The 24,456-nt window shown below is 52.9% G+C and overlaps 2 protein-coding genes across 4 annotated transcripts; one reads left to right on the top strand and one right to left on the bottom strand.

Moving 5' to 3' along the window:
- Positions 1 to 374: 374 nt before the first annotated feature.
- RGR (retinal G protein coupled receptor) lies at positions 375 to 11,131 on the bottom strand. Of its 3 annotated transcripts, none has more exons than XM_026504583.2 (7): positions 11,053 to 11,131; positions 9,039 to 9,195; positions 7,788 to 7,909; positions 4,713 to 4,866; positions 3,159 to 3,276; positions 945 to 1,058; positions 375 to 506 (listed from the first exon to the last, which is right to left on the bottom strand). In XM_026504583.2, the coding sequence occupies exons 1-7, from the start codon at positions 11,129 to 11,131 to the stop codon at positions 375 to 377; spliced, it is 876 nt and encodes a 291-aa protein (XP_026360368.1). The 3 variants fall into 3 exon arrangements, with proteins under 3 accessions (XP_026360368.1, XP_044241907.1, XP_044241908.1); XM_044385972.1 differs by having other exon boundaries at positions 7,788 to 7,921; XM_044385973.1 differs by lacking the exon at positions 945 to 1,058.
- Positions 11,132 to 13,941: 2,810 nt separating this feature from the next.
- Positions 13,942 to 22,482, top strand: LRIT1 (leucine rich repeat, Ig-like and transmembrane domains 1). The gene is made up of 4 exons (XM_026504011.2): positions 13,942 to 14,063; positions 16,107 to 16,573; positions 20,141 to 20,446; positions 21,509 to 22,482. Exons 1-4 carry the CDS (start codon positions 13,942 to 13,944, stop codon positions 22,480 to 22,482), a joined length of 1,869 nt encoding a protein of 622 aa, XP_026359796.2.
- The last annotated feature ends 1,974 nt before the right edge of the window (positions 22,483 to 24,456 follow it).

A 24,456-nucleotide genomic window follows, 5' to 3' on the forward strand; every position in this document is an offset into this window, starting at 1 on the left:
GAGTACACATTATCTTGCTTAAACCTCACTGCTGCCCCGTCGAGGCCTTACATTACAGGTCAGGAAGCTCAGTTCCGAGGGAGTGACTTTCCCAAGGTCTCCGTTTGGAGGGCTGTGATGGAAACTCATGTCTGTCTGGCTCCAAAGTCCCAGGTCCTCCCTTGCAGCCTGGGTGCTTTCTGAATCCCCCATGTCTGATGTAGGGCCAGGCCCAACAGGGCCATCCCGGGGGGTGGGGGTGAACAAGTGTCTGGAGCTTGGCTTCGGAGGCTGCTGGGCAGGGCTCTGAGGCAGCCTCCTAGCACGGGGCTCAGTCTAGGGTGTCAGAGGTGGGCCTGGGTCTCAGCGCCTCCCCCCCCCCCCCCCGGTGAACCTCACCGGGCTCGGTCCAGCTCGCTTCTCTGCGGTGAGAGGCACTGCCAAATTCCCCTGTGGACCATCTCACTGCCCACGGCATAGTTGATGGCATTGATCGTGGGCACTGTTTTGGCAATGAGGGCAGGCACCTGTTGGGACAGAAAGACTCAGGGAAGAAGCCTCACAGCCTCGGTTCCTCTCCCTGATCCCACGTGGTGACCCTAGTCCCACCCCCACGCCCTAACCCACAGCCACCAGTCATCTGTCCCTAGCTGGATTCTGCAACTCGCAAGGCCTCCTTGACCAATTGTCAGATGATGTACAGAAACACATTCCGTCCTGGGCACCAGTCTCAGCCTTGGTCCCAGAGTGTGGCTGTCCCCATCCTCTCACGTGAGGCCAAGGCAATGTCGAGCAGCAGCCCTGTGTGGGCCCCAAGGCACGCAAACTCCCAGTGCAATATGAGTGTTCAAAGGAAGAGAGGGAGAGACTACCAGGAGGCCCGAAAGCAGGAAGGAGAGATGGGGCAAGAGAGAGAGACGCAGAGATGGAGAGACTTCTAACTCTGGTCCGGGAGGCGTCTGTACCATCTGCAGCCTGGGGGAGATGGAGCTCACATCTGCAACGGTTGCGTAGAGATACAGGAGGGCGTAGGGGCCCCAACCGAACAGCAGCGTCCTGGCTGGCAGAGTGGTGTTCACCTGCGGAGAGAGTGTCGCGGGAGGGAGGCACTGACTTGCTCTAGCTGGCTGTGACCCCACGCGCCGAGGGCCCAGGTGGGCACTCCGCAGAGCGGGACAGCATGACCCAGCTGTGGGAAGGGGCTGAGCCGGCAGACCTCGGGGCCAGACGGGCCTCTCGGGCGTGTCAGCTGTGTGACCCTAAACCTGTCATTGAAGCTTATTTGACCTCAGTTGTCTTGTTTGCAGAAATGGTTTGATAATGCTTCACTTACCTGGACGCAGGGACCAGGGGGCCGATAATGAGCTCCCTTCCTGGTCCCCGCTCCTTTTGAGGAACTCTGGGCTCCGTGAGTGTGGCTGGGTGAATGAGGCTCCCCAGGCTGAGCTGCCCTCGCACCTCAGCCCCAGAACCAGCTCGCCATCAGCAGCTGCAGCCTCCTGGCGGGTCTACCTGTCCTGGGTTCTAAGCGGCTTGTAGAGAGCAGGCCCTGTGCTGCCGCCTCTGGCCACAGGGAGGCGCACGACTTGCGATCTAATTTCAGGATGAACGCTGCTTCCCGCACCCGCTCAGATGTTAAAAGGCTAAAAAAATCAGTGCCTATTTTCTTTGACTCCGCCTCCCTTTAACAAAGAAGGTGACTTAAGTTGAAAAAGGCCACATTTTTTTCATGAAATAAAAATATGTTAGTTGGGAGACATTTATTCTCTTGAATTGCCCCTCCCTCATTCCAAAAAAGAAAAGAAAATGAATCATGGAACACTACGTCAAAAACTAACGATGTATTATTGTATGGTGACTAACATATCATAATAAAAAAAAAAGAAAGAAAGAAAGAAAAAAGAAAACAATGTGCTTTGCAGGAACGGAGGGGCTCCGGGGCGGAGCTGAGGCCAGAGGAGCATTGAGCCCTCAGAGGAGACAGTGTCACCTCCGGAAGCCTCTCTGCTCTGGACCGAGGTCCCTGGGCCCACCCGAAGCGACGCGACGTATGCTGAGGCCGTGGCAACTGATGGTTTCAAGTCAGGCCGGGGAGGGGGAGAAAAGAAAACCGGTGTGGCAGCCCTCTCTGCTGGCTGATTGAACTTCCAATAAATGTGGCGACTTTGAGCACCCAGTGGTCGGGCAGGCAGCACGGAGGACAGCCCGGAGGCGGTGAGGGGCAGGAGAGCATGAGCCCAGAGCCACCATTCTGGTCCCCGCCCAGCCCTCGTCCTCCAGCTGACTCAGAGCAACCTGGATCTCTGGCTAAAATAGATACGTATGGTCCTTTTCCAATTTACAGGGGAAAAATATATATATATAATGTGGCAAATTAAGTGTTTCAACAAAGATTGAGTGTTTCTTTTCCGCACTATGACCACTTGGGTCATGGAGTCCCAGACCCGGGTTTGATCCAACTCTGTTATTACTAGCTGCGGGGCTTGTAGCTAGTTACTTAACAAACCCTTACAGCCTCAATTTTCGAGCCTGTGGCAAAGTGATAACAAAACCTTCCTTCGAGAGTGGTAGCGAAGATGAAATGTCTTAATGCACAGAAAAGCAGTATGAGTATCTGATTTTTTTTTTTTTTTAACTTCGGTGCTTGTTACAGCTCATTTGCTAGAGATTGTCCAGGTAGAAAACTGTGGAAAGGGGATATTAGTGCAGAAATTCAGAAATGGCCAGGAGGGCTTATTTTGAAAGATTGTTTTTCTTGGATAAATGTGCTTGCAGATGTGATTTTATGTTGTGGATAACAACAGTCCGTGCCTGTGATTAAATTAAACATCTTAGAGCAATTTAAAAGGAGCATTTGAAAAGTACATCATTTTGTGCCAACCCTCATATCCTTGGGAAGAATGAAATGTAACAGCATGGATGGGGTCCAGCAGGGTGCCCTGGCACTTGAGGTTATGGGGTCCGGTAAGTCTGAGCAGTCCTGACCCTTCCTCCCAGGTCTTGGCAATGCCTAGCAATGGGGAGGGTGCATTCTTGCCCTAACACCCCAAGCTCTGTGAATGCTGAATTTTTTCCTGATCACTGAAAACACAGAAAACCCCTAACTACTGTCTCTCACATCATTCATGTTCCCTGAGAGGGACAGAGGGATTTCTTCTGCTCTGGGAGCTGGTCCTCACCTGGAGGTGGCCAGTCTTCCTGAGTTTCTGCTCCATGAGCCGATAGGATATGAGTGTGATGAAGAGAGGCAGGAAGAAGTTGAAAAAGGCCATGGTGAAGAGGAAGCTGATGAAGTTTCTGCAGGCAGAGCGGGCAGAGGAGTCAGGACCATCTCTCAGAGGGAGGTGGGGGAGATCAGCTGCCCTTGAAGGCTTCGCACTCTTTGCTCTAGACAGCCACATGTGAGGAACTGTTCTCATCAGACAAAAGCTCTCAGTGTGGTCGCCCCCGGGTCCCATGCAGACTCCGCTTAGAGACAGGGAGCCACTAGGTCCTTCTTGAACTTGCCTTTAGGAGCCAGAGGGCCGAGATGAGGGAGAGTCCTCCTTGAACTCTCTGTGGGGCAGTTCAAGTGCCAGTCCTGCTTTCCATATGTGCCCCAAGCATGGAGAATGGGACACTTAAGTTTGGGAAACATGTTTACCAAGTGGAAGATAGGGCAGTGGCCCAAGAGGAAGGATCATCCACAGGGATTTGAAAAGGGTCCGCAGATGACTAAGAGACTGGACACTGTGTCACTGAAGAAATCATCGAAAGGACCACAGGAGAGCCTGGGGTCCCAGAGAGGGTCATGGGAAAGTGGGAGTGCTGACCAGGACCAGGTGGGAGTCACAGGAAGGCAGACTCCCATTCTGTGAAGGGAAGGCCACGTTACCTTGGTGCTGCCCAGTAGGGAGGGGTAGGAGGAAAGGCTGCCAGAGGACTGGACACTGGCTGGGAGGGTACCTGTAGGTACCCTTCCAGGACACTCATACCAGACTTGGGTTCTCAAGCAGGTTTCACCTGGAAAGCCTGTCGTCAGGGACAGATGCATCATGAGTAAATATGTAAAGCAGATGAGAGCAGCGTGGCTCAAGTAGAAGCAAGAGGGGGTCTGGAGCCCACGTGAGCCCTCCCCAAGATGCTCCCTAAAGGGTCTCTCTAAGCCCTGGTGTCCCCAGAGCCACATGGATGGGGCCGCACTAGACAAATGCTCCATGATGGTGGGGGCCATCATGCATCAGTCTTGTCTCTCTAGGGCTTGGCCCAGGGGTTGGCTCACAGCAGATGCTCAGGAAATGCAGAGAACTAAACTCTATGCCAGGGAGGTCCCTCCCAACGCAAAGACCTTAACGTTCTTTGACTGTCTTGAGCAAAGGACACAGCTCCCTTTAGAAACTGATCAAGTCAGAGCTGGAACAGCTGACTGTGCTGAAGATGGCAAAGGGGTCATGGGGCTCAGCGACTGTTGTAACTGACACAGGCCAACAGCTCACTGGGTAGTACTCCGTCTTGGGCACAACTTTATACCCCAGTTTGTGCATAACATGCCCAGCACTTGGCCGGCTTTCAGAATGGGTTTTCCCTAGTCCCACGTCAACTTGCAAGTGGGAATCAGGACCAAGGAGTTGAGATCGTCTGGCAAATGTTGACATTTCCCCCATTTGGATTCTCAGCTGTGACATTGTTGTTATAAGAACTCAAAGCAAAGATTTCCAAGGAAGGGAGCCTTGAAGCTGCTTCTTCCCCCTCACCTGTCCACCCTGGAGTAGTCCAGGGTGCAGCACGTTCCCAGAGGCTCATAGTCATAGTGGCCCCAGCCCAGGAGGGGCAGTGCTGCCCAGAAGGCAGAAGAAAGCCACACACAGATCACCAAGGAGATGGCCGTGTTCCATGCCAGTTGGCTGCCTGCATGGGAGAGAGGAGGAGGAGGTCAAGAGGAGGTGCTAGCTAGGCAGAGTGCAAAAGAATGGACTTCATGGTCACACAGAATGTTCCTAAATCCTGGCTCTGATGCTACTAGCTTAGGGCCTCAGGCAAGCTAAAAGTTTCTCTGAGCCTCTATTTTCTCCTCCACGAAATGGGAATGATAACCCCTGTCTCAGAGGACTGTTAGGAAGAATAAAAGAGATAATGGGTGGTGAAGGCCTCCTAGTAGACACCTATACCATCCTCTTTAGAGGACGGAGAAGGAGGGAGTAGCAAAGAAATGGGTGTGCTTGGGGCGCCTGGGTAGCGCAGTCGTTAAAGCGTCTGCCTTCGGCTCAGGGCGTGATCCTGGCGTTCCCGGATCGAGTCCCACATCGGGCTCCTCTGCTGGGAGCCTGCTTCTTCCTCTCTCACTCGCCTGCTGTGTTCCTTCTCTCGCTGGCTGTCTCTCTGTCACATAAATAAATAAAATCTTTAAAAAAAAAAAAAAAAAAAAAAAGAAATGGGTGTGCTCCCCCAAGCCAGCTAGGAAAGAAGCATGAGCAGTGGCTCAGGTGAGGGTCATAAGGGAGGGAAGCAGAAGTCCGTTGCTCACACAGAAGTCACTGTCCCTGCTTCCAGGATACCCTCGGAGGACTCTTGATTTGGGGTGCCATCTCAGTGCTGAGGGCAGGGGCTCGGTCCCAACAGCGTTTTTCATGTGACCCGTCCCACTGACTTGACCTCCTCCATGCACCCTCGTCCCACGCCCCTCTCTGTAGCAGCCTCATCCAGCCCTTCCCATCCAGTGGTTCTCCTGGTCCCGGCTTCAGAATGCTTTTCCCTTGGGCTTCCCCTATCTATGGTCTATTTGTCATGTTCTTTTGTGGACAAGGCCCCAGGGCAGAGGGCAGGACTCCAAGTGGGGTTCGATCCGAAGAGAAGAGCAGATCTACACCCTCCCTCATCCTGACAGCGCCTCCACTGACAACAGCCCCGGATCCAGTTGGCTTAAATGTGTCCTCCTGCTATGGACTGAATGTTTAAGCCCCACCAAACTCCTGCGTGGAAGCCCTCATCCCGTGCGATGGTATTCCAGGGGAAAGCCTTTGAGAGGTCATGAGGTCATGAGGTTGGCGTTCCCTCAATGTGATTAGAGCCCTTATGTGAGAAGACACAAGAGAGATGATCTCTCTTCTCCATGTGATGACACAGCAGAAAGGCTGCTGTCTGCAAGCCAAGAAGTTGGCTCTCGCCAGAGCCCAGCCGCGCTGGCAGCCTGATCTCAAACTTCCAGGGTTGAGAAACTGCGAGAAATCCATTTCTGTTGTTCAAGCTGGTTGGTATTTTGCTATGGCGGCCCAAGCTGATGAAGACATCCCTCCCCCTAACTGTGGACACAATAATTAATATCTACCATGACCCATGTATTGCTTTTTGGCTTTGGAAATGGATGACCACGGTGACATGTCCAGGGTCACCCAGTACGGAGTAGATAAGCTCACACTCCCTCCTTTCCCCTCCCCTGTTTTCATATTGCTGCCGGTGCAGTCCAGCTCAGGAAAGGCTTTGCTCTAGGGACCATGAAATAGGGATCAACTGCTCTATACCGAGGGAGAGAAGCGTGTTGCTGTCTGAGGAGGTGTGCAGTGTGTATGTGCATGTGTGTGAGTGTGTATGTGTGTGCACGCGGTGGTCTGAGGGAGCTCCGGGGCCAGACTGGGACAGGAGCAGCAGGATAGGAGCTCCAAGGTCAGCTGGGGCAGGTGGAACTAACCTGCCCCTAGAAATGATAATCTTCGTTCCGATCATTTCTATCAACTTTTTGGCCTGGGGAGAGGTGTGCAACTTTGCCAAGGGCGCGGGGCTGTTTATGTGGAGTGAGGGCAGATCTGCAAATTCCAAAGGGGCCGTGCCCCAGGCTTCAGGCCATGCTGCCATGGCCACCACAGCAGCCTCCAAGCCAGGCAGAGCCACAGTTCAGGACGTGGGGCCCAGGAGACAAAGGGAGGGATTGCCTCAGGAGGCATCCAGGCCATGCCCGATCCCCGCTCTGGCTCTACTAGCTGGGTGACCCTGGGCAAGCGACTTAACTTCTCTGAGCCTCTGATTCCCAGTCTGCAAGTTGGGGTTTATGATGAGGGTTAGCAGAGTCACAGCTCCCCAAAGTATGTTCCCATATCCCTGGTGGTGAGTGGGATTCTAGATGGCCGGTGGGTGAACATGTTTTTTTATTTTAATGTGTTCTAAAATTTTAAGGACATTAAAGTTGTGATTTCAGAGATACTGCTTAGGATGAGACTGGAGCAGGTGTTTAAATTTTTTTTAAATGAATCGCTTTAAAGGAAAACAGTCAGGTAAATAACAGAGCAGGTGGTACAGTGACATGGCCAATTATGAAGGTGGTATTTGACAATACAGCTTGGGAAATCTGGGGCTGGACTGGTCTTTATGAAGCCCTGTAATGGTGAAGGTCCCGTGGAAGTATGAGGAGCAGGGACACATGCCCACTACACACACACACACACACACACACACACACACACACCGCCTCTCTGCCACCCAAAGGGGCCTGTCTGCAAGGGCATTTTCTTATCCACGATCTCATTTGATTTCCAGAATAAAACTGGGAGGTTGCTTATAAAAATCCGCTCTTAGAGGAGACAGAGGTTCAGAGAGGACTCCTGACTTGCCTGAGGCTGTGCTGACATTGAGGTCACAGGCAGTCTTTCCAGCATGTGCCCTGATACCTTTCCTGTCCATTCTCCCCGCCTCCCTCCTTTCATGAATGCCCACACCACATACTCATGGACACCCACGCCCACCCACACTCCCCTGGACTGGGAAACACCGAGCAGACCTTTGTCCTGCTCACCCTCAGTGTGTAGACATCTCTCCCCTCTGGGAGCACAAAGACTTACGCGTGCAATAGTGGTGATAGCGCCCCCAGGCGATGGCCGCGCTGCTGCATATGCTGGCCAACGATGCTACGAAGCCCTGGAAACCATGAGCCTGGCAGCCCTCAGAGCCGTAGGGCCAGCGCCTGTGGGAGACACTGGGGCCGGTGACGCCTTCCCTCTGTTCCTGCCCTTCTCCCACACCTGCCCCTCAGGAGCTTGGAGGGCACCCTCCTGAAGGTTGGCCCAGCTCCCCAGAAGAGGGCTTCATTGTCTGTTTTTCCTACGAGGAAACAGGAGCCCCAGAGGGCAAGTCCCCGGGGAGAACGGGTGGAGCCTGATGCAAACTCCCTGGGCTCAGTGTCTTTCGCTGCACCTCAGTAGGACCAAAGGGTCTCTCCGTGTGCTCAGAAGCCTCCAGCGAGGAACACCCTGGCAGGAAAGCCCATGCCTTTATTCTATAGATAGGGAAACTGAGGCTCAGAGAAGAAAAGGCACTGAGCCAAGGTCAGACAGCAGATGAAGGCAAGGTCAGAGCATAGACCCCAGGGCTCCCAGCTCTCAGCCCCATGGGTCAAGCAAGTGTAAAAGCTTCCATTGCCCCCTCCCTGAACCCAGGAAAGGGCAGGAGGAGATCAGGGCAAGGAGTCCTCACGGGTTCTGACCCCCCAGACTGGTCAGCCCCGAGCATGCACTCCCAGGTGGACTCCAGCCTCCATTTGAGTGCCTGGAACCAGAGCAGGAATGTTCTGTTCACTTAAGAAAACAATCTTGTAAACACTGGACATCGTGTTGAAAGATCCTGGTTTGCACTTGGTTTGCACCTGGTTTTAGACACTTGTCAAAATCCTGTGGGCTTTTGCAAACACGTCTGTCGGGCTTTGTGGGTGCCATGCATCGTTTTCAGTTATTTCCACGTAATAATAAGTGAATAATTCCAGCCACATAGGAGTTAGGTAATAATAGTCAACTTACAGGAGAAGCCAAGAGATAGAAACACGAAGCCAGGACTCGAATCTCGGCAGCCTGGTTGCCGGGCCTGCGCCCTTCATCCCTACAGTCAGCCAGCTCTGCAGGTGGGTTTTGAGCAACTCCTGTGCTCCAGAAATCAGCCGTGGCTCTTCAGGGATAGTTTGGAATTTGGATTTAGCCACGTACTGCCTGCCCACCCTGTCCCCGACAGTTTTCTATAGGTGGGAAGAATGGCTCTGGCCTGGCTGCCCAGAGCCCAGAAGACAGGCCCCTGAGCTCAGAGAAGGGGTGGGGGGCTCGTACCGGAGGAGGCTGGATGTGGCTGCAACAAGGGCATTCAGGCTGATCCCAGTGTCCGCCAGAGCCAGGCTCAGCACCAGCAGGTGGGTGGGGGTCCGCAGCTCCGGGGTCTTGCAGAAAGAGAGGATGGTGAGACTATTGAGGCAGAGGCCAGCGAGAGCTGGAAAGAAGGGGGAAGCTGGTGTCAGGGCTGGAGAGGCCGCCTGGGCTCAGAACCAGGGCCTGGGGTGGACGGAACCTCAGCAACCTGCCCCCTTCGCGCTCGGCAGCCTCGTCCGTGCAGCTCGTCAAACATTTCTGAGAAGGGCTGGCTCTCAGATACTGCAGCCTGTAAGATGTACACCCTGCCTCCTTCTTACTCAAAGCTGAGGAAGAAACCAATAAGGTGCTGCACGGTTCACACGGGGACAGTCGCAGTCACTGACAGCTGCTGACACTGTCACAGGGTGGGCACCGGGTTGAGCACCTTCTGTGGGTCCTCCCACTCTGTCTTCCCCTGGATGCTGTCCTCCCCACGTGCAGCTGGGAAACAGGCTTAGAGAGACTAGTTGACTTGCCCTGAACTCACAGCTGGTGAGTGGTGGAGCTGGGACTCAGACTCACGTCTGTTTAATTCCAAAATGCCACTCTGAGAGGGAGAGCCTGGGAGGAGGGGTTGAGGTACGAGCTAAGGGCTGCCCGGGACAGCAGGCGGTGAGGTGAGCGGGAGGGGGCAACCTCAGGCAGCAGGCAGACCAGACCTGGAGCTTTCGCTCAGTCAACCAAGCTGCTCCTCTTGCTCTCTGAACCCTGGCTTCCCCATCGAAAGGGAAGAATGGGGAAGGATCCTGCCTTCAAAACTCCAAGTGCTGGGGCGCCTGGGTGGCACAGCGGTTAAGCATCTGCCTTCGGCTCAGGGCGTGATCCCGGCGTTATGGGATCGAGCCCCACATCAGGCTCCTCCGCTATAAGCCTGCTTCTTCCTCTCCCACTCCCCCTGCCTGTGTTCCCTCTCTCGCTGGCTGTCTCTATCTCTGTCAAATAAATAAATAAAATCTTTAAAAAAAAAAACAAACAAACTCCAAGTGCTTACTAGGAGGACAGGGTGTGGAAGAGCCTTCTAGAAAAGGGGAGCAGCATGTGCAGAGACTTAAAGTGGTAAAATTTCAATCATGTTTGAGGACTGAGGGGTTGCTGGAAGGTGAAGTTCCTAGAAGAGAGGAAAAGGGGCAGGGCCCCCACACGATGGTGTCTGGGGCCTTTGGGACCAGCCTAGTGGCTGCCACTCCTTTCTCACTGTGCATTCTCGTTGGGGGAGGAAATGGGCTGCTGATTTCTCTGGATCATCGGTGAACAAGGGCTGCATTCCCGATTAACCTAGTCCTGAGCTGACCCACTTCTAGGGTCTCCAGTCCCAACTCTGGCCTCAGGGAGCATCTTAGGGATTCTGGGCTGAGGCAGGCACCTCAGGGAGTCAGACAGCCCCTGGAATGGAAATGCATAGGGCTGGGGAATGGACATGGTGGGAGCAATGTGGAGCTGGAGCGGATGGGGGCAAATGAAGTTAAATCCTGAGTGTCTATCGAGGCTAGCACTTCACACCCATGACTCCTTCTAACCTTCACCACCACCCACTTGGGGTCTGAGAACCTGGCTGACTGTTATAATCACACGGAGAGCCGGTGACAGAGCTGTTTGTCTCCAGAGCTGATCAGGGGCCTGAACTTATATGAGATTCTTAGCATGATTTCCAGGGTGTAGATGAAAATTTCTCCCCGCTGGAGGGACATGAAAAGGCCTGAACCTGGTCCTTGGTCATGTTCTGGGCAGATGTCCTTCACTCCCCGGACCTTGCCTGGCTTCTCTCTCTTGGCTCCCAGCCTGCATCCTGCATCCAACAGGTGCACCCATCAGAAGCCCCATGGGTGTAGGCACAGAGGAGTAGGGTTTGGGGACCTCTTCTTGTCAGCTCCATAGCTGTGGCCTGGATCTGGGAGGCCACTGGGTCCCCGCTCCACCCAGGCCCTTTCTGGCTCACCTTCTACCAGCAGCACCGTCCCCACAGCCAACACCTCCAGCTCCCCGAAGCCGGTGGGCAGGGACCCAGATCCTGCCATGCTGGGCCCTTCTTCCTGCCAGCCTGGCTCTTCTCTGGCTCTCTAAGCCAGGCCCCACCTTTTAAAGGGCCATTCCACGTGCTGGCGCATGCAGGTGATTATGCTAGACCTTGGGCTCCTTCTTGCTGCCCCCTGCCCTAAATTGTGCTTTTGGCCCAAGTAGAAGGAACCCATTCACCAGTTGGACAGTGCAGCCTTTGTGAAGCTGGAATGGAACGCTTTCTCATTCGTTTCAGCCCAATCAGGCAGGATTAAGGTCCCAGAATCCAAACGGTGTGTGGCTGAGAGCCAAATTAGAAAAGAGTTGCATAACCAAGGACAGGGTAGGGAGCAGAAAGAGGGATTTGAGCGGCAGCTGTGCCTGAGAATTGGTTAGGAGCCAGGCCCTTCCATGTGCGTCCTCACGAGCTAAGGGCAAAGGATGATAATTGGCAAGCCAGCCGTTGTCATAGAAAGAATCCCAGCTGGGACCAGAGACGGAGTTTGTGATTTGGAACCTGCCTTTAACCAGCTATGTGCACTGGGGTGGGACGCCTGGGGTCTTCTCAGTTCCCTCCTTTGCAAGGTAAACAAACATCTTTTCCCAAGCTTGCATCTGTCTTGGTTAGAAGAATAGGTCATGGATCTGGCCTCTAGGGCTGCAGCTCCCAACTCCCACAGGGCATTTACGCTACACAAGCATAAAAGTCTCCCAAGGCACGAGCTTGAAACAGAGGGGCTGCTGTCCTAGTGGTCCCTCGCCCCGCTAAGAGCCTTGGCTGCTACAAATGAGAAGGAACGCATTGGCCGATGGTGAAATTTACATCCAGAAACACTGATCTAGAGTGATTTCACTCATTTTCAGATAAAGAAGCCAAGGCCCGGAGTTCTATCAGCAGTAGAGCTACAGTTTCGGCCCCGCTGAGAGCCAGGCACTGGGCTAATCGATCTGAGGATGATCCCTACGGCAACTCCATGAGTTAGAGACCACCAGCCTTTGCGTTTCCGTGAGGAAGCAGGCTCAAACAGTTAAGAATTCATACAGTGATTTGTGAATGAAGCTGAAACAAAAGCGTGATCTCCTGTCCCCAGACTCCGGGTCAAGCAGCTCATTCTATTCCATAAATGTTCACTTTCCGTGCTTTTCCCGCTGTGGGTCCCCACTTAGTCAAGCGTAAGCATGCCGCAGGGCTGAGCTGACGGCTCACATCCTCCTGGAAACTTGTTAACCTAGTTACCCCTTTTACCTAATTTCTATCTTGCATTGCTGGTTCATACCTATGTCAGGTTTTTTTCATGCCTACAAGATCACAGAAGCCTTCAAGGGACAAGGGAAAGCAGGACAGGGCCAGGAATCTAGGGTAGAGCTCAGTTAGGCCAAAGAGAGACAGGAAGACATCCCCAACAGAAGGCAGAAAAGGCGGAGTTGGGAACAGTAAGGGGGGCCCTTTTTGGTTTGGGGAGGAGGACGGGCAGGTGGGAAACATTGAGAAAATCATATTGGCTGGTTTGGAAGAGAGGAAGAGAGGGAAACCAACATTTCCTGGAAGCCAAGATTGTCAAAACAGGCCTGGGACTTTATGCGTGTGCTGGGGCCCTGGGTATCTGCTTGGTCACACTACTTTGGTCTAGGCTTTCCTAGGCCTATAGGTGTGAGGGACTGGGGAATCTTCTGGAAAAGCCGAAGGAGCCAGGAAGGGCAGGCTGGACCAGAGAGCAGAGCCTTGGGGTCAAACGTGAAGATTGAATGAATGAAGGGTGGTGTCTATGATGGGATGAGGTGGGAGGCAGGCAACAATCAACAAAAACTAAAAGTGCTTTCTCTAAGAACTTCTGAGATCCTGCTCTGGGACTTTCCTCAGAGTATGATAACCAGAGGAGAGGGACGCTCTCTGCCTTTACACAGAACACCTCACGCCTTTGTCATTGATGATGATGTCCACGAGGGCCTGGCCTGGACAGTGCGTCCTGAGACTGGATGTCCAGGGGGCATTCAGGGAGGCAGCTGCTTGCTCAGCAGAGTGAGAAAGTTCATGAGTCCATGGGACACGCCTCTGTGGTCTCCCCCAGATCTTCCCAATATCTTTAGGACCAGGTGCTTGTAAGTACCAGTGAAATTGAGTGGTTACCACTTAGGAAGGAGCTTCTATTACCACAGGCCATGAAATCAGGGAAACTTGGGGTGTTTGATATTCACAAACATGCAGAGTAGAGTCACATTACTTCCCTTTTTCAGATGATGAAGAGACTGTGTAACTTACCAAGGTCACAGCCTATAAATGGAAGACCTGGGATTTGAACCCTGACCCTTGAGCTTGGGCTCTTTCTAATGTCTTTATCACCTTCATCTCATTTCTTTTTCCCAAGAGAGAATTTCCAACGGCCCTCATCAGAGGCCAGGTCTGTCTTCATCTTCTCTGAGCCCCCACACCCCGGCAATCTGTGGAGCCCACCGGCCTGGCTGGCATGGGGAGACTTGGCAGCTGCACAGCCAAGCTGGCCGGTCCAGGAGCCACTTGCCCCTGGGTGGCTGCCCACCCGCCCCACCTTGCCACTCCCTGGCCTCTCTGGGCCTGGGGCTGTTGTCACGGAAGAGGATCCCCCGCCCTCACCCTCAGGGCTGAGTGATTCCAGGAGCAATAAGCCGCTGAGTGCTGTGGCCAGGGCTCCCCTCCCTAATCCCCAGTCTGTCCCTGTTTATCCGATGGCCTCAGGAGGAGGGGGGCGGGGAGGGCTGATGAGCCAGTGGGCAGCTGCTGGGCTTCCTGGGCTGGAATGACAGAGCAGTCCAGGGACAGGCCCCTGCCCGGGCTACAGAGGAGCCAGGAGCCATGAGGGTGGCAGTGGGCATGCTCTGGCTCCTGGCCCTCTGGGGGCACCCCAAAGCCCAGGGCTCCTGCCCTTCTCAATGCAGCTGCAGCCTCCACATCCTGGGCGATGGCAGCAAGGCCAGGTATGGCACCAGGTGTGCGGGATGGGTAGCCCCCGCCGGCTCTGTAGCAGCTAGGCTGGGTGGGGAGGGCTGGATGCAGGGCCCCCAGAACATGGCTGGGTGAGACCTCCATCTTCTGGGCCCTTGAGACCTAGGTAGGGGGCTGGTTTGCTCTGCATTGTCCTCCAGCCAGCAAGGCATGGGAAGTACCAAGTCCTTTCACACATGGGGGTGGGGGTGGGGCACAAGTGTGCCCACTCCGGGAAATCCTCCCTGAGTCCTCTTCCAGGATCTGGTGGTGAGGAACCCTCTGAAGGGCAGGGGGAGTCTCCCCTTCCCTCTTTCTTTTCCTCTCCTTCCTTTCCTCCTCCCATTCCACCATCCTCCCTGTACCTCCCCAGCCTATTTTCTCCCAGGCCTCTTCCATTCTCTTGCCTCAGCTCCTGGGGGTACACAATCACATCCCAGGTATTTCTTACCATCTCACCCGTAATGCGACGACCTGTCTCCTCACTCTGGCCCAGCCCCCAGGAGCCATTTCTATGGGCTCTCTGAAAGACCAAGAGTGCCCATTCAATGCAACCAAGCACCCCTCCATCCTCAGCCTTTTCTTTCACTTCTCAAGCCCCACCTGAGCCCCGAGAGCACCTCCATCCTGTCCTCCTCCCCTTCCATGGGATGTTCCAAAGCCCCTGTGATTTGTGGACCCTCGCTCTGCCTCCATGGCCCACTCTCCTTTTTCTCTCTGGCAGTCTTCACACTGTCTTTTTCCTGACATCTTCAACTTATCCACTAATGACCATTGCATTTCCCAACTTGCTCAGGGATTTTAGCTCCTGGCGCAGAGCCTTTCCTACCATCTTTTTAACACTTTGGAGTTGCATTCTCCCTCGTCTTAGATGGGTGCCGGTAGCCGCTGATGGTTTCTATCAGGACAGCAAGTTATCAGTGTGACTCTTAAAGGATCCTGGCAATGGGTGTTGTTGGGTTGATTGGGCGCGAGGGGATGGAGAGAATGGAGAGGCACCCCCGAGAAAGGATATCCCACGTGGTCTGAAAAACAAGAACTCCATTCTTGACCCAAGTCTCTGATGCTTCAACTGATACAGATCAGCAGACGCGAGGATGCTCTCCCCAAGGAAAGCCAGGGCTGAGCCCTGAGCGGGCCAGGAGATAGCGCGTGGCGAAAGACAGTGACCAGGGTGATGAAGAGTGTCTGCTGTCCCTACCTCCCACAGAAAGCACCGGGCTCAAAGTCACACAGCATCGGGGACAGGCCTGGTCTTAGAACCCAGGGCTTAAAGAACAAGGTTTAGGAAGTCACTGTCCGGGCAGAAGGACCATCGCAAGGAGCTTGCAGTGCTGAAAGGCCGGAATTTGTGACAGTGGTCAGTAAACAGCATTGCACTCCGACAGGTGACAGATACGCACAGCGGGTACACACATGATCTCATTTAACCCCCGAAACCACCTTGTGAGGTGGAGTCCATTCCCGGAAACTGAGGAAATAGAAGTTATATAATATCTCAAGGACACATAGCCAGCAAGCAGAGAGGCCAGATGTGACATTATATATATATATATATAATGTATATATCTATTTGAATTTATATTTATATATTTTTAATGAAGAAAAGCCAAAGCGGTCACAAAAATTGAGGTGTAATTTAACAAAGGAACACTTCTAACACCTACGTGCAGTGCCGCAATGCACAAAATCTCAGGATTTCGGAATACTCTTCACTTCAGTGCACAGCGGGTGGTGCGAGCTGTAAGGGGAGATAACAGTTTAAGCTCGGGGTCCTTCAGGCCGGTGACGAGACCAGGGGCCCCCTGGGACGCCCGTGAAAGGGTCGGAAAGCGAGAGCCGCTCCCCTCCGCGCCGAAGGTCAATCAGGCTCCCGGCCATGCCCAGGGCCCACCGCAGCTCCGAGCCGGGTTCTGGGGTCCGGTGTTCCCGTGCAGACCAGGAGAGGCCTCGCGAACGGAGGTCCGGGAGGGAGCGGGGGAGGATCTCGGACCCGACAGGACCGTCGCTCTAATGTCCCGCATTTCTGTGACCAGGACGGTGGTGTGCAGCGACCCCGACATGACCCTGCCCCCCGCGTCCGTCCCTCCGGACACGTCCAGACTGCGCCTGGAGCGGACGGCCATCCGCAGGGTGCCCGGGGAGGCCTTCAGGCCGCTGGGCCGCCTGGAGCAGCTCTGGCTGCCCTACAACGCCCTCAGCGAGCTCAGCGCCCTGATGCTGCGGGGCCTGCGCCGCCTGCGCGAGCTGCGCCTGCCCGGGAACCGCCTGGCCACCTTCCCCTGGGCGGCGCTCAAGGACGCCCCCCAGCTGCGGCTGCTGGACCTGCAGGCCAACCGGCTCTCCGCCGTGCCGCCCGAGGCCGCGCGCTTCCTGGGGAACCTCATCTTCCTCGATCTCTCCAACAACCAGCTGATGCGGCTCCCGCAGGAGCTGCTGGCCACCTGGGCTCACGTGCAGACTGGGCCCTTCCTTCCCGGTCACCGCACCAAGCTAGTGCTAGGTAAGAGGCGGTCTCCTCCACTTGGAGCCATCTTGGGGAGCCTGGGGGTCTTAGGCAAATTATGAAGCCTCTCTGAGTCTCTATTCCTTGCCTAAAAAATAGAAATCATGCCTGCCTTGTGGGTTCCAGTGAAGATTGGGTGAGAGGCACACACTGGCCGCTTTGGAGCTCAAGCCGCTGCCAGTTCAAATCCCAGCGCTGCCTCTTACTAGCTGTGTGTCCCCGGGGAAATTGCTTAGCTTCTCTGTGCCTTGGTTCCCTTCTGTAAAGAGAAAATGATGATAATATCTATCTCAAAAGGTTGGAGTTGTGGGTAAAAAGACAGTCCTTAGCACACAGTAGGTACATGTGGCAGGCACAGCGATGTGCCACCCAGGTCCCCGTCAAAGTAAGACTGGCTGCCCAGCTTTTGCAGGCGCAGTCAGCAGCAGCCTTCAGCTGTCCGCCTTTGCTGCAGAGTAGCCTTGCCCGAGACCACCCACCCTTTCTGGGTACAGCCCCCATCCGAAGACTTGTGAGGTGGGAGTCTAATGCCCAGCCACTTGGCATGGCTATGATGGGCTATTTCAGCTCCGGAGTCCCCCAGGGGTTCCCTAGGCCCCCATTCCTCTCAGCTCCATGTCTCCCTCCTGCTTCCTTCCTTCCTTTCCTTAGTGAACATGCAGCATGCTAATCTTCATCTCAGGGTTTGCTTCTGGGAAACCCAACCTCCAACAATCTTCAAAGCATGTGAACACCCCCATCCCCTTGAGAGTCTCCTCGGAGCACTAAGTATGAAGACATGGCAGGAAGGTGGTCCTAGCTCTTTGCTCATTGGTCAGTCCTTATTGGCCATCTGCATTAGTGTGGTCCTGAAGCTTCCCTAAATGTCTTGCCCCCTCATAGAATTTGACCCTCACCACATCCCAGGGGTAGATAGGACAAGTACAATACCCTTTGTTTTACAGATCAACAAACACAACCTAGGGGTTAGTAAGTAGTGGTTATGTCTAAGGTTAGGTTTAGGCCTAAGTCTCATGTCAGGTAGACCGGGTCTCTTTCCTCTGTCCTATGTGGGGATGGGAACCTTGGTGGCATGGTGGCAGAGGGTGGGTGATGGGGAGTGGATGAGTAGTAGCAGAAGGGAGACTTCCTAGCGAGATGTGCCTGGAGTATGCCTTGGCTCATATGGGGTTCAGCACGAGGGGCTGGAGCAATCTTAGAATGGTTTGGGGCAGTTCCTGCCCTAAGGCCCAGGAGAGTCTCAGGAGGAGGGAATATTTAGAAGCCTCACTGCCTGGAAGCAGGGCAGGGAACGGCAAGCCCCATTCCAGCTCCATCCACCCTGCAGACTTTCTCACCTGATAAAGGGTAACATAAAGTATAGTACTTACGTAGAAAAAAATATTTATTTGAAAACAAAATTTAATTAAGTGCCCTTGAAAAAACATTTTTTTAAATCTCCAGGTCATGCAGCAAGGAGAAGGCCCCCTGAGACTCAGTTTCCCAAAGCAGAGTTGAATGGGTTACACCAGCTGACCCCTCTCCTTGATTCCTTCTTGTTTGTAATGAACCAGTGGCCTACCAGGTGAACCAGATCTCTTTTCTTGCCCAAGGCACATGCATAGCCACAAGGATGACAGGTGGAATAACTCATTCCGGAAAATTATTAATTTTGATTTTAATTACATAACTCACACCTGGATATATGTAAACCTTTAAAGTATTACAGAAAAAGCTAAAGACTCTTTTGTTCCCTCTTCTGATTCCAGTTCCTACTCCCCCTTCTAACAGGTAGCCACTGTTATGTTTATTTGCATGTTCCCCATCTTTTAGAATGCATTTACATCATATCTATATCTATATGCACATAGAAATTCTTTCTGTGTTTTACATAAAATTTCATATTGTCTAGACCATAATGTATGTATCAACCAGCACTAACTTTTTCGCTCAACAATATGTCTTGGAGATCTTTCTAAGTTACTACGAATGGATCAATTTCATTTTTTGTAAACTACCGCATAGTTTTCCATAGCATAGTGATACTACAGTTAATTTAGCCATTCTCCCTTTAATGGGCCTTTAGATTGTTTCCATTATTTTACTAACACCTATGATGACACAGAGAACATTCTTGACAATGCATCCCTGTGCCCGAAGACAAATGTTTCCCTAGGGTAGGAACTGAAAAAGGGATCCTAGGTCATGGAGTATGCACGTCAGATATTTTGATATGGGTCTGATAGTCTCCAAGCAGCTGGGCCAGCTCTGACCCCTCACAGTAGTGCGTGAGACCACCCATGGGTTGTTCCCACTCTGAACGTTTATTGTCTATCGATGTGGGGGTCTTAGCTCTAGGTGCTGGGAATAGAGCAGTGAGGTAGATGAAAATCTCTTCCCTCACGAGGCTAATAATGAAAATGGTTGGAACATTTAGCTTTTGCCAGTCTGAGGGGTAAAAGTTTCCCTGTCATCCAACTTTGCATTTGCATTAAATCTTCGGGGACTCTTTTAGAACAGGTGAAAGCCAGCTAGCTCATCACCACAACAGGGCACTGATGATTCTCAGGGTGCAGATGTGTCATTAAATGTGTTTAACCAATGACACAGGGTAGCAGCTGCCAGAGGGATGGGGTGAGGATGGGTGGGGGTTTACAGTATGCAGTAGTTTACAAAAAATCTTCCCAGCTTGTGTTCAGAGGGACCAGAGAGTCATGGATGTAGAAGCAGATGAATGTAACCTCCTCAACCCTTGACATTTCCCCTTCCAACTCTATCAAATATATGTATGTAAATAAATCATAGGCCATTGATTCTGAGACATACCATCAAATTTAATAACAATGTTTGAAGGATAAAAAGACACCACATTAAATGCATTCATCTCATATTTCAGAAATGCAAACATATAAAAAGGAATTGTGCCTTAGAAGTGAGGACACATGATACCCCTCTATCTGTAGAAGGCTTTTGGGCAGGGTGGGTACAGTGACCTACTTTCATCTTTATAAAGAAGTTCAATTTTAAAGTAAAGAGGGCTGGAGATATGACATAGGATTTGATTTCCTGGCCTCCTCACTCCTCCCCCTTTGAGCTTGTGCCAAAGGGACCATGGCTCAGAACAGTCACCCTCATTGCTGGGGTGATGCTGAAAGTGCCACATGAGCTGGGAGGACAGAGGCCAAGGGTCAGGGGTCATGAAATATTTTGAGAAATGGATTTTGGCACATGGTAGGGATTGCTGAAATGCTCACTGCCTGACCAGTAGCCTGAAAGGATCAGTCCAAGAATGGCAGCAGGAATTGCCAATTTTGTCAGCACGCTGCATGGCTGACCCAAATGCTTAATGTGATTTATCTGTATTTACGCTTATAGCACCTCTGAAAGGGAAGTACTGCTATCATTCAAGATTAAGAATCAGCCTTAAGGTTCCACAGCTAGTGAGGCAAGGAGCCGGACCTGGAGGCCAGTTCCAAGGACTCTGAGCTCAGGACATGCCTTATCTTCCCTAAGGGGGAAGAGGAGCTGGGCATGGGGATCTGAATATCAAGGGCTCACCTCTTGCCTCCCCTCTCACCCCTGCAGGGCTGCAGGACAACCCCTGGGCTTGTGACTGCCGCCTCTATGACCTGGCCCTTTTCCTGGAAGGCTGGGCCCCAAATCTGGCCTTCATAGAGGCCAGGCTGAAGTGCGCCAGCCCACGCAGCCTGGCCGGAGTGGCCTTCAGCCAGCTGGAACTGAGGAAGTGCCAGAGTCCGGAGCTCCGTCCAGGGGTGGCCAGTGTCAGGTCTCCACTGGGCAGTGCGGTATTGCTACGTTGTGGGGCCACCGGCGTCCCTGGGCCAGAGATGAGCTGGAGGAGAGCCAACGGGCGTCCACTCAACGGCACAGGTGTGCAGCTACAGGGACTGTAGAGGCTGACGGGGGAGGTCGGGGGACAATGGTTCTCAAGCTGTCCTACGGGTTCCAGGAGCTACTCCATCCAGGCTCACCCTGGGAGGAACAAGATGCTGCCATTTTGATGGAAGATATTCTTAGTATATTTAATATTTAGAGTAAGTGTCCAAGTTGTAATTGTCAAGCCAGTATCACGAGGAGTAATTAACCATGTGAGTTACCATCTATTGAGCTCCTCTCATGTTAAGTATATTCCTCACACAATGTCATCGAACTTTAAAGAACAACCTGATTATCCTTCTTGTTTTGTAAGTAAACAGACTCTGAGAGTCTACGTGCTTGGCTTACAGAGCACAGCCTGTGTTCTTTTTGCTGTATAGACAGAGATAGTTCATCTCCAGCAAGGGATGGTGGGGTTTGCAGGAGTCACGACCCACCTATGGGCAGAAAGGGGGGCCAAGGAGGAATAATTTCTTAGTGCCTGACCACAAAACCTCATGTCTCTCACCATTTTCTTCGGTGTCTCCTTCAATTAGGTTGGCAAGTGTTGCTCTAAGACTGAGTTTGAAATCAATTGACAAACGAAATTGGATAAGGATCTCCATTATGTAAAACAGAGTTGAAAATGCTAGGATTGAGGTGGCAGTGGGTCTGGACAGGGTGGCCAGGCACTTCCAGCTGGGCCTCTGCCTCATGCTCACCCTGACCCACCTTACCGCCCCCCCCCCCGCCACAAGCGCTGCCTGCTGCCCTGAGGAGTCCGTTCCGTAGGACTCCAGGGCCCTGAAGAATGTTGCTTGAACACCTCAGATTTAGAAGACAGATCACCTTTAGACTTGGCCTGAGCCTAGGTCTTCCCGCTTTGAGCCCCGGTAATCTTGATGCCCTTGGCTAGTCTAAGAAAAGTTGAATGACTCCCAGTGTTTTCTCGGGAGGACAAGGTCTGCTGTGTATACAAGAGCATGCACAGTCCAGGGGCTGTGAACTTGGCCCTGGCGGGAAGCTGGGGGCTGACAAACCCATTCATTTTCCCATTTATGCCTTTTCCCCCTGCAGTGCACCAGGAAGTCTCCAGCGATGGCACGAGCTGGTCACTGCTGGGCCTGCCTGCTGTGTCCCCCCTTGACTCTGGAGACTACGTCTGCCAGGCCAAGAACTTCCTGGGCGTCTCTGAGACTGTCATCAAACTGGCCATCACTGAGCCTCCGGCTTCCACGGAACGGAGTGGGAGCCCAGGGGCACTGTGGGCAAGGACAGCCGAGGAGGCAGAAGCTGCAGCATACAACAAGATGGTGGCCAGGCATGTCCCTGACATCCCTGGACCTGCTGTCCTGGCCACTGGGCCCCCTGTGCCCAACATGAAGGGGGAGCTGACCCTCCAGCACTTCCAGATGGGGATCCCAGGAGAGCGCACGAGTGGGCCGGCAGGACGCCAGGAGGCCCGAATGGTGAGGTCTCTCAAGGTGGTGGGAGACACTTACCAGAGCGTGACCTTGGTGTGGAAGACGCCCCAGGCCGGGAACACGACCTCCTTCAGTGTCCTCTACACAGTCTTTGGGCAGCGCAACATGCGGCGGGTGGCTGTGCAGCCTGGGAAGACCAGCGTCACCATCCACGGGCTGGCACCCAAGACCAAGTACGTGGCGTGTGTCTGTGTGTGGGACCTGGTGCCCCAGAAGGAGCAGTGTGTCATCTTCTCCACGGACGAGGTGGTAGATGCCGAGGCCACTCAGCAGCTCATCAACGTGGTGGTGATCAGTGTGGCCGTCGTCATCGCCCTGCCCCTCACCGTGCTTGTGTGCTGCGGGGCTGTGCAGCGGCGGTGCCACAAGTGCCACACGGGGGGCGCGGCCGAGGCCACGGGGGCCTACGTCAGCCTGGAGAGGCTGGGCCACAGCGAGGACGGCTCCGAGGAGCTGTCCCAGCACAGCCTCAGCGAGGCCGACAGGCTCCTCTCGGCCAGGTCCAGCCTGGACTCTCAGGTCTTGGGCACCAGGGGTGGCAGGCGGATCAATGAGTACTTCTGCTGAGGGGCGCGCTCCCCTCCAGATGCCTGCACACCTGCTCCGGTCCACTCTCCCTCTGCTCCTCCCACCTGCTTACTCTGACACCTGGGTCCACACCCACCCACTCTTGGCCGCCCGGGTAGCTGCTTCCTTGTACATTTACATACAGCGACAACCGCGAACACTTACTAAGCACTTACAGTGTGCCAGGACGTATTCTAAGTGCTTTATGTACATTAACTTAATTCATTCTCATCACAGCCCTTTGCAGCAGGCCCTTCGTGTTCTCCCCATTTTCCTGGAGAAGAAACCGGGGGATTAACCAACTTGCCTGTATCAGTCAGTTTTTTCTGTATAAGAAATAAAAACAAAATCTCAGCAGTAAGCAGCAATAAGCACTCATTTTCACACAATGACAGGGTTGACCGGGGTGGCTCTGCTCCATGAGTTCTATTTGGGGCCCAGGATGGAGAGTCCGTGGCTACTTGGAGCAGACTTCTTTCTCGGAGGGGTCGGATGATATCAGAGGAATGAGCAGAAATACACGTTTCTTGAGAACTGGCACGCTGCCATCGCCGCCCATATCCTACCTGACAAAGCGAGTCCCATGGCCAAAGCCAACTTCCACAGAGCTGCGAAGGACAGTTCTCCCAGGGAGGTGACGGTGGGGCAGGAAATAGTTTGCTGAGCAGTGATCTGATCTACCACCTTGTCCACAATGTCCACAGCTAGAAGGTGGCTGGAATCTGGACCAGGAATGGATCCTGGAGTTGGCAGTCCTTGCCACTCCCCTCTCCGGTGTCTTGATTATGTTTATGCGAACTCATCAACACTCACACACACGATGTCTTTACACATTAGCCACACTGTACAGTCATATACACAGAGAGACACCCGCTGTGCCCTCCCTGTATACACTTAGGGATTCTAACATTTTTCCTCTGGGTGCCATTCTGCCTAGATCATCATTTAATTTTCAATAAATTCTATAGGTTTGGATAATGCCAAAGAGACTCCTGCTCATTTACTCTTAGTCTGGAGGAATCTGAGTCTGAGAGGCCGTTCATGGTGGGGTGCACAGTACATTCAATGCTGTGGGGCACACGGCTCACCTCTGTCCCCATGTAGCAGTTATTTGACTGAAACTTACCTGGGTTCCTGAGGGTGTCTCAGGGCCTTCAGGAATTATTCAGGAATTTCCCATTTCACAGTGGGATTCCTGTACAGTTTGCTTAAAACTGGGAAACCGCTGAGATGTTGTCTCTGCATGCAAGTGAAAGTGAGTGTTCCCAGCCAAAGGGTCAAGGTTGTGTCTTGTCTGCAGGACTGAGCTCTAACAAGGGAAGCATCCAGGGTGTTTGGTGCCAAGGTCATTGGATAACAACTGAGGAAATTTGGGGACAGCAAGTGATCCAAGGAAACTATTTTGCTGGTATCAACTAAGAGACCCCATATTGTGTTGAACCATTGCCAGATATGAAACAGTGTGATGTAATGATTTCTTTTTTTTTCTTAAAGATTTTATTTATTTATGAGAGGGAGAGAGAGAAGAGGGAGGGAGGGAGAGAGTGAGCAGGGGGAGGAAGAGAAGGAGAGGGACAAGCAGACTCTGTGCTGAGTGAGGAGCTCAATCCTAGGACCCTGAGATCATGACCTGAGCTGAAACCAAGAGTCAGACCCTCAAACAGCTGAGCCACTCAGGTGCCCCAATGCAGTGATTTCTAAAGTTACTGTACTCCCTCTCACATTTACAAAACACCTTGCAACATATGACCTTACAACATATTTTCCTGTTTTCTTTCATTTGATCTTTATAACAACCCATTATGGAGGCTGAGCTGCTTGATTTTACAGATGAAAAAACTGAAGCCCAATGAGTTGAATAATTTATAGAGGGTAGTGTTCGATTTTTCTTAGAGGGTCTAAGCCTTTGATAACTTTCTGCCAGGCTGCGGGTCTTTATTCAGTGTTGATCTCTGAGACGCAATCTATAGCAAG

This window comes from Ursus arctos, unplaced genomic scaffold, assembly GCF_023065955.2.
Source record: "Ursus arctos isolate Adak ecotype North America unplaced genomic scaffold, UrsArc2.0 scaffold_7, whole genome shotgun sequence".
Lineage (NCBI taxonomy): Eukaryota > Metazoa > Chordata > Mammalia > Carnivora > Ursidae > Ursus > Ursus arctos.

What these genes read in the sequence shown, in the direction of transcription:
- RGR (XM_044385972.1), bottom strand. Translation starts at nt 11,131, where the DNA reads ATGGCAGGATCTGGGTCCCTGCCCACCGGCTTCGGGGAGCTGGAGGTG. An exon ending in GCCACATCCAGCCTCCTCCG is followed by an intron (nt 7,922 to 9,038) that starts GTACGAGCCCCC and finishes CACCGGCCCCAG; the next exon opens with TGTCTCCCACAGGCGCTGGC. An exon ending in TCTCCCCCAGGCTGCAGATG is followed by an intron (nt 507 to 944) that starts GTACAGACGCCT and finishes CTGTCCCAACAG; the next exon opens with GTGCCTGCCCTCATTGCCAA.
- LRIT1 (XM_026504011.2), top strand. Translation starts at nt 13,942, where the DNA reads ATGAGGGTGGCAGTGGGCATGCTCTGGCTCCTGGCCCTCTGGGGGCAC. An exon ending in CCGCACCAAGCTAGTGCTAG is followed by an intron (nt 16,574 to 20,140) that starts GTAAGAGGCGGT and finishes TCACCCCTGCAG; the next exon opens with GGCTGCAGGACAACCCCTGG. An exon ending in GCGTCCACTCAACGGCACAG is followed by an intron (nt 20,447 to 21,508) that starts GTGTGCAGCTAC and finishes TTCCCCCTGCAG; the next exon opens with TGCACCAGGAAGTCTCCAGC.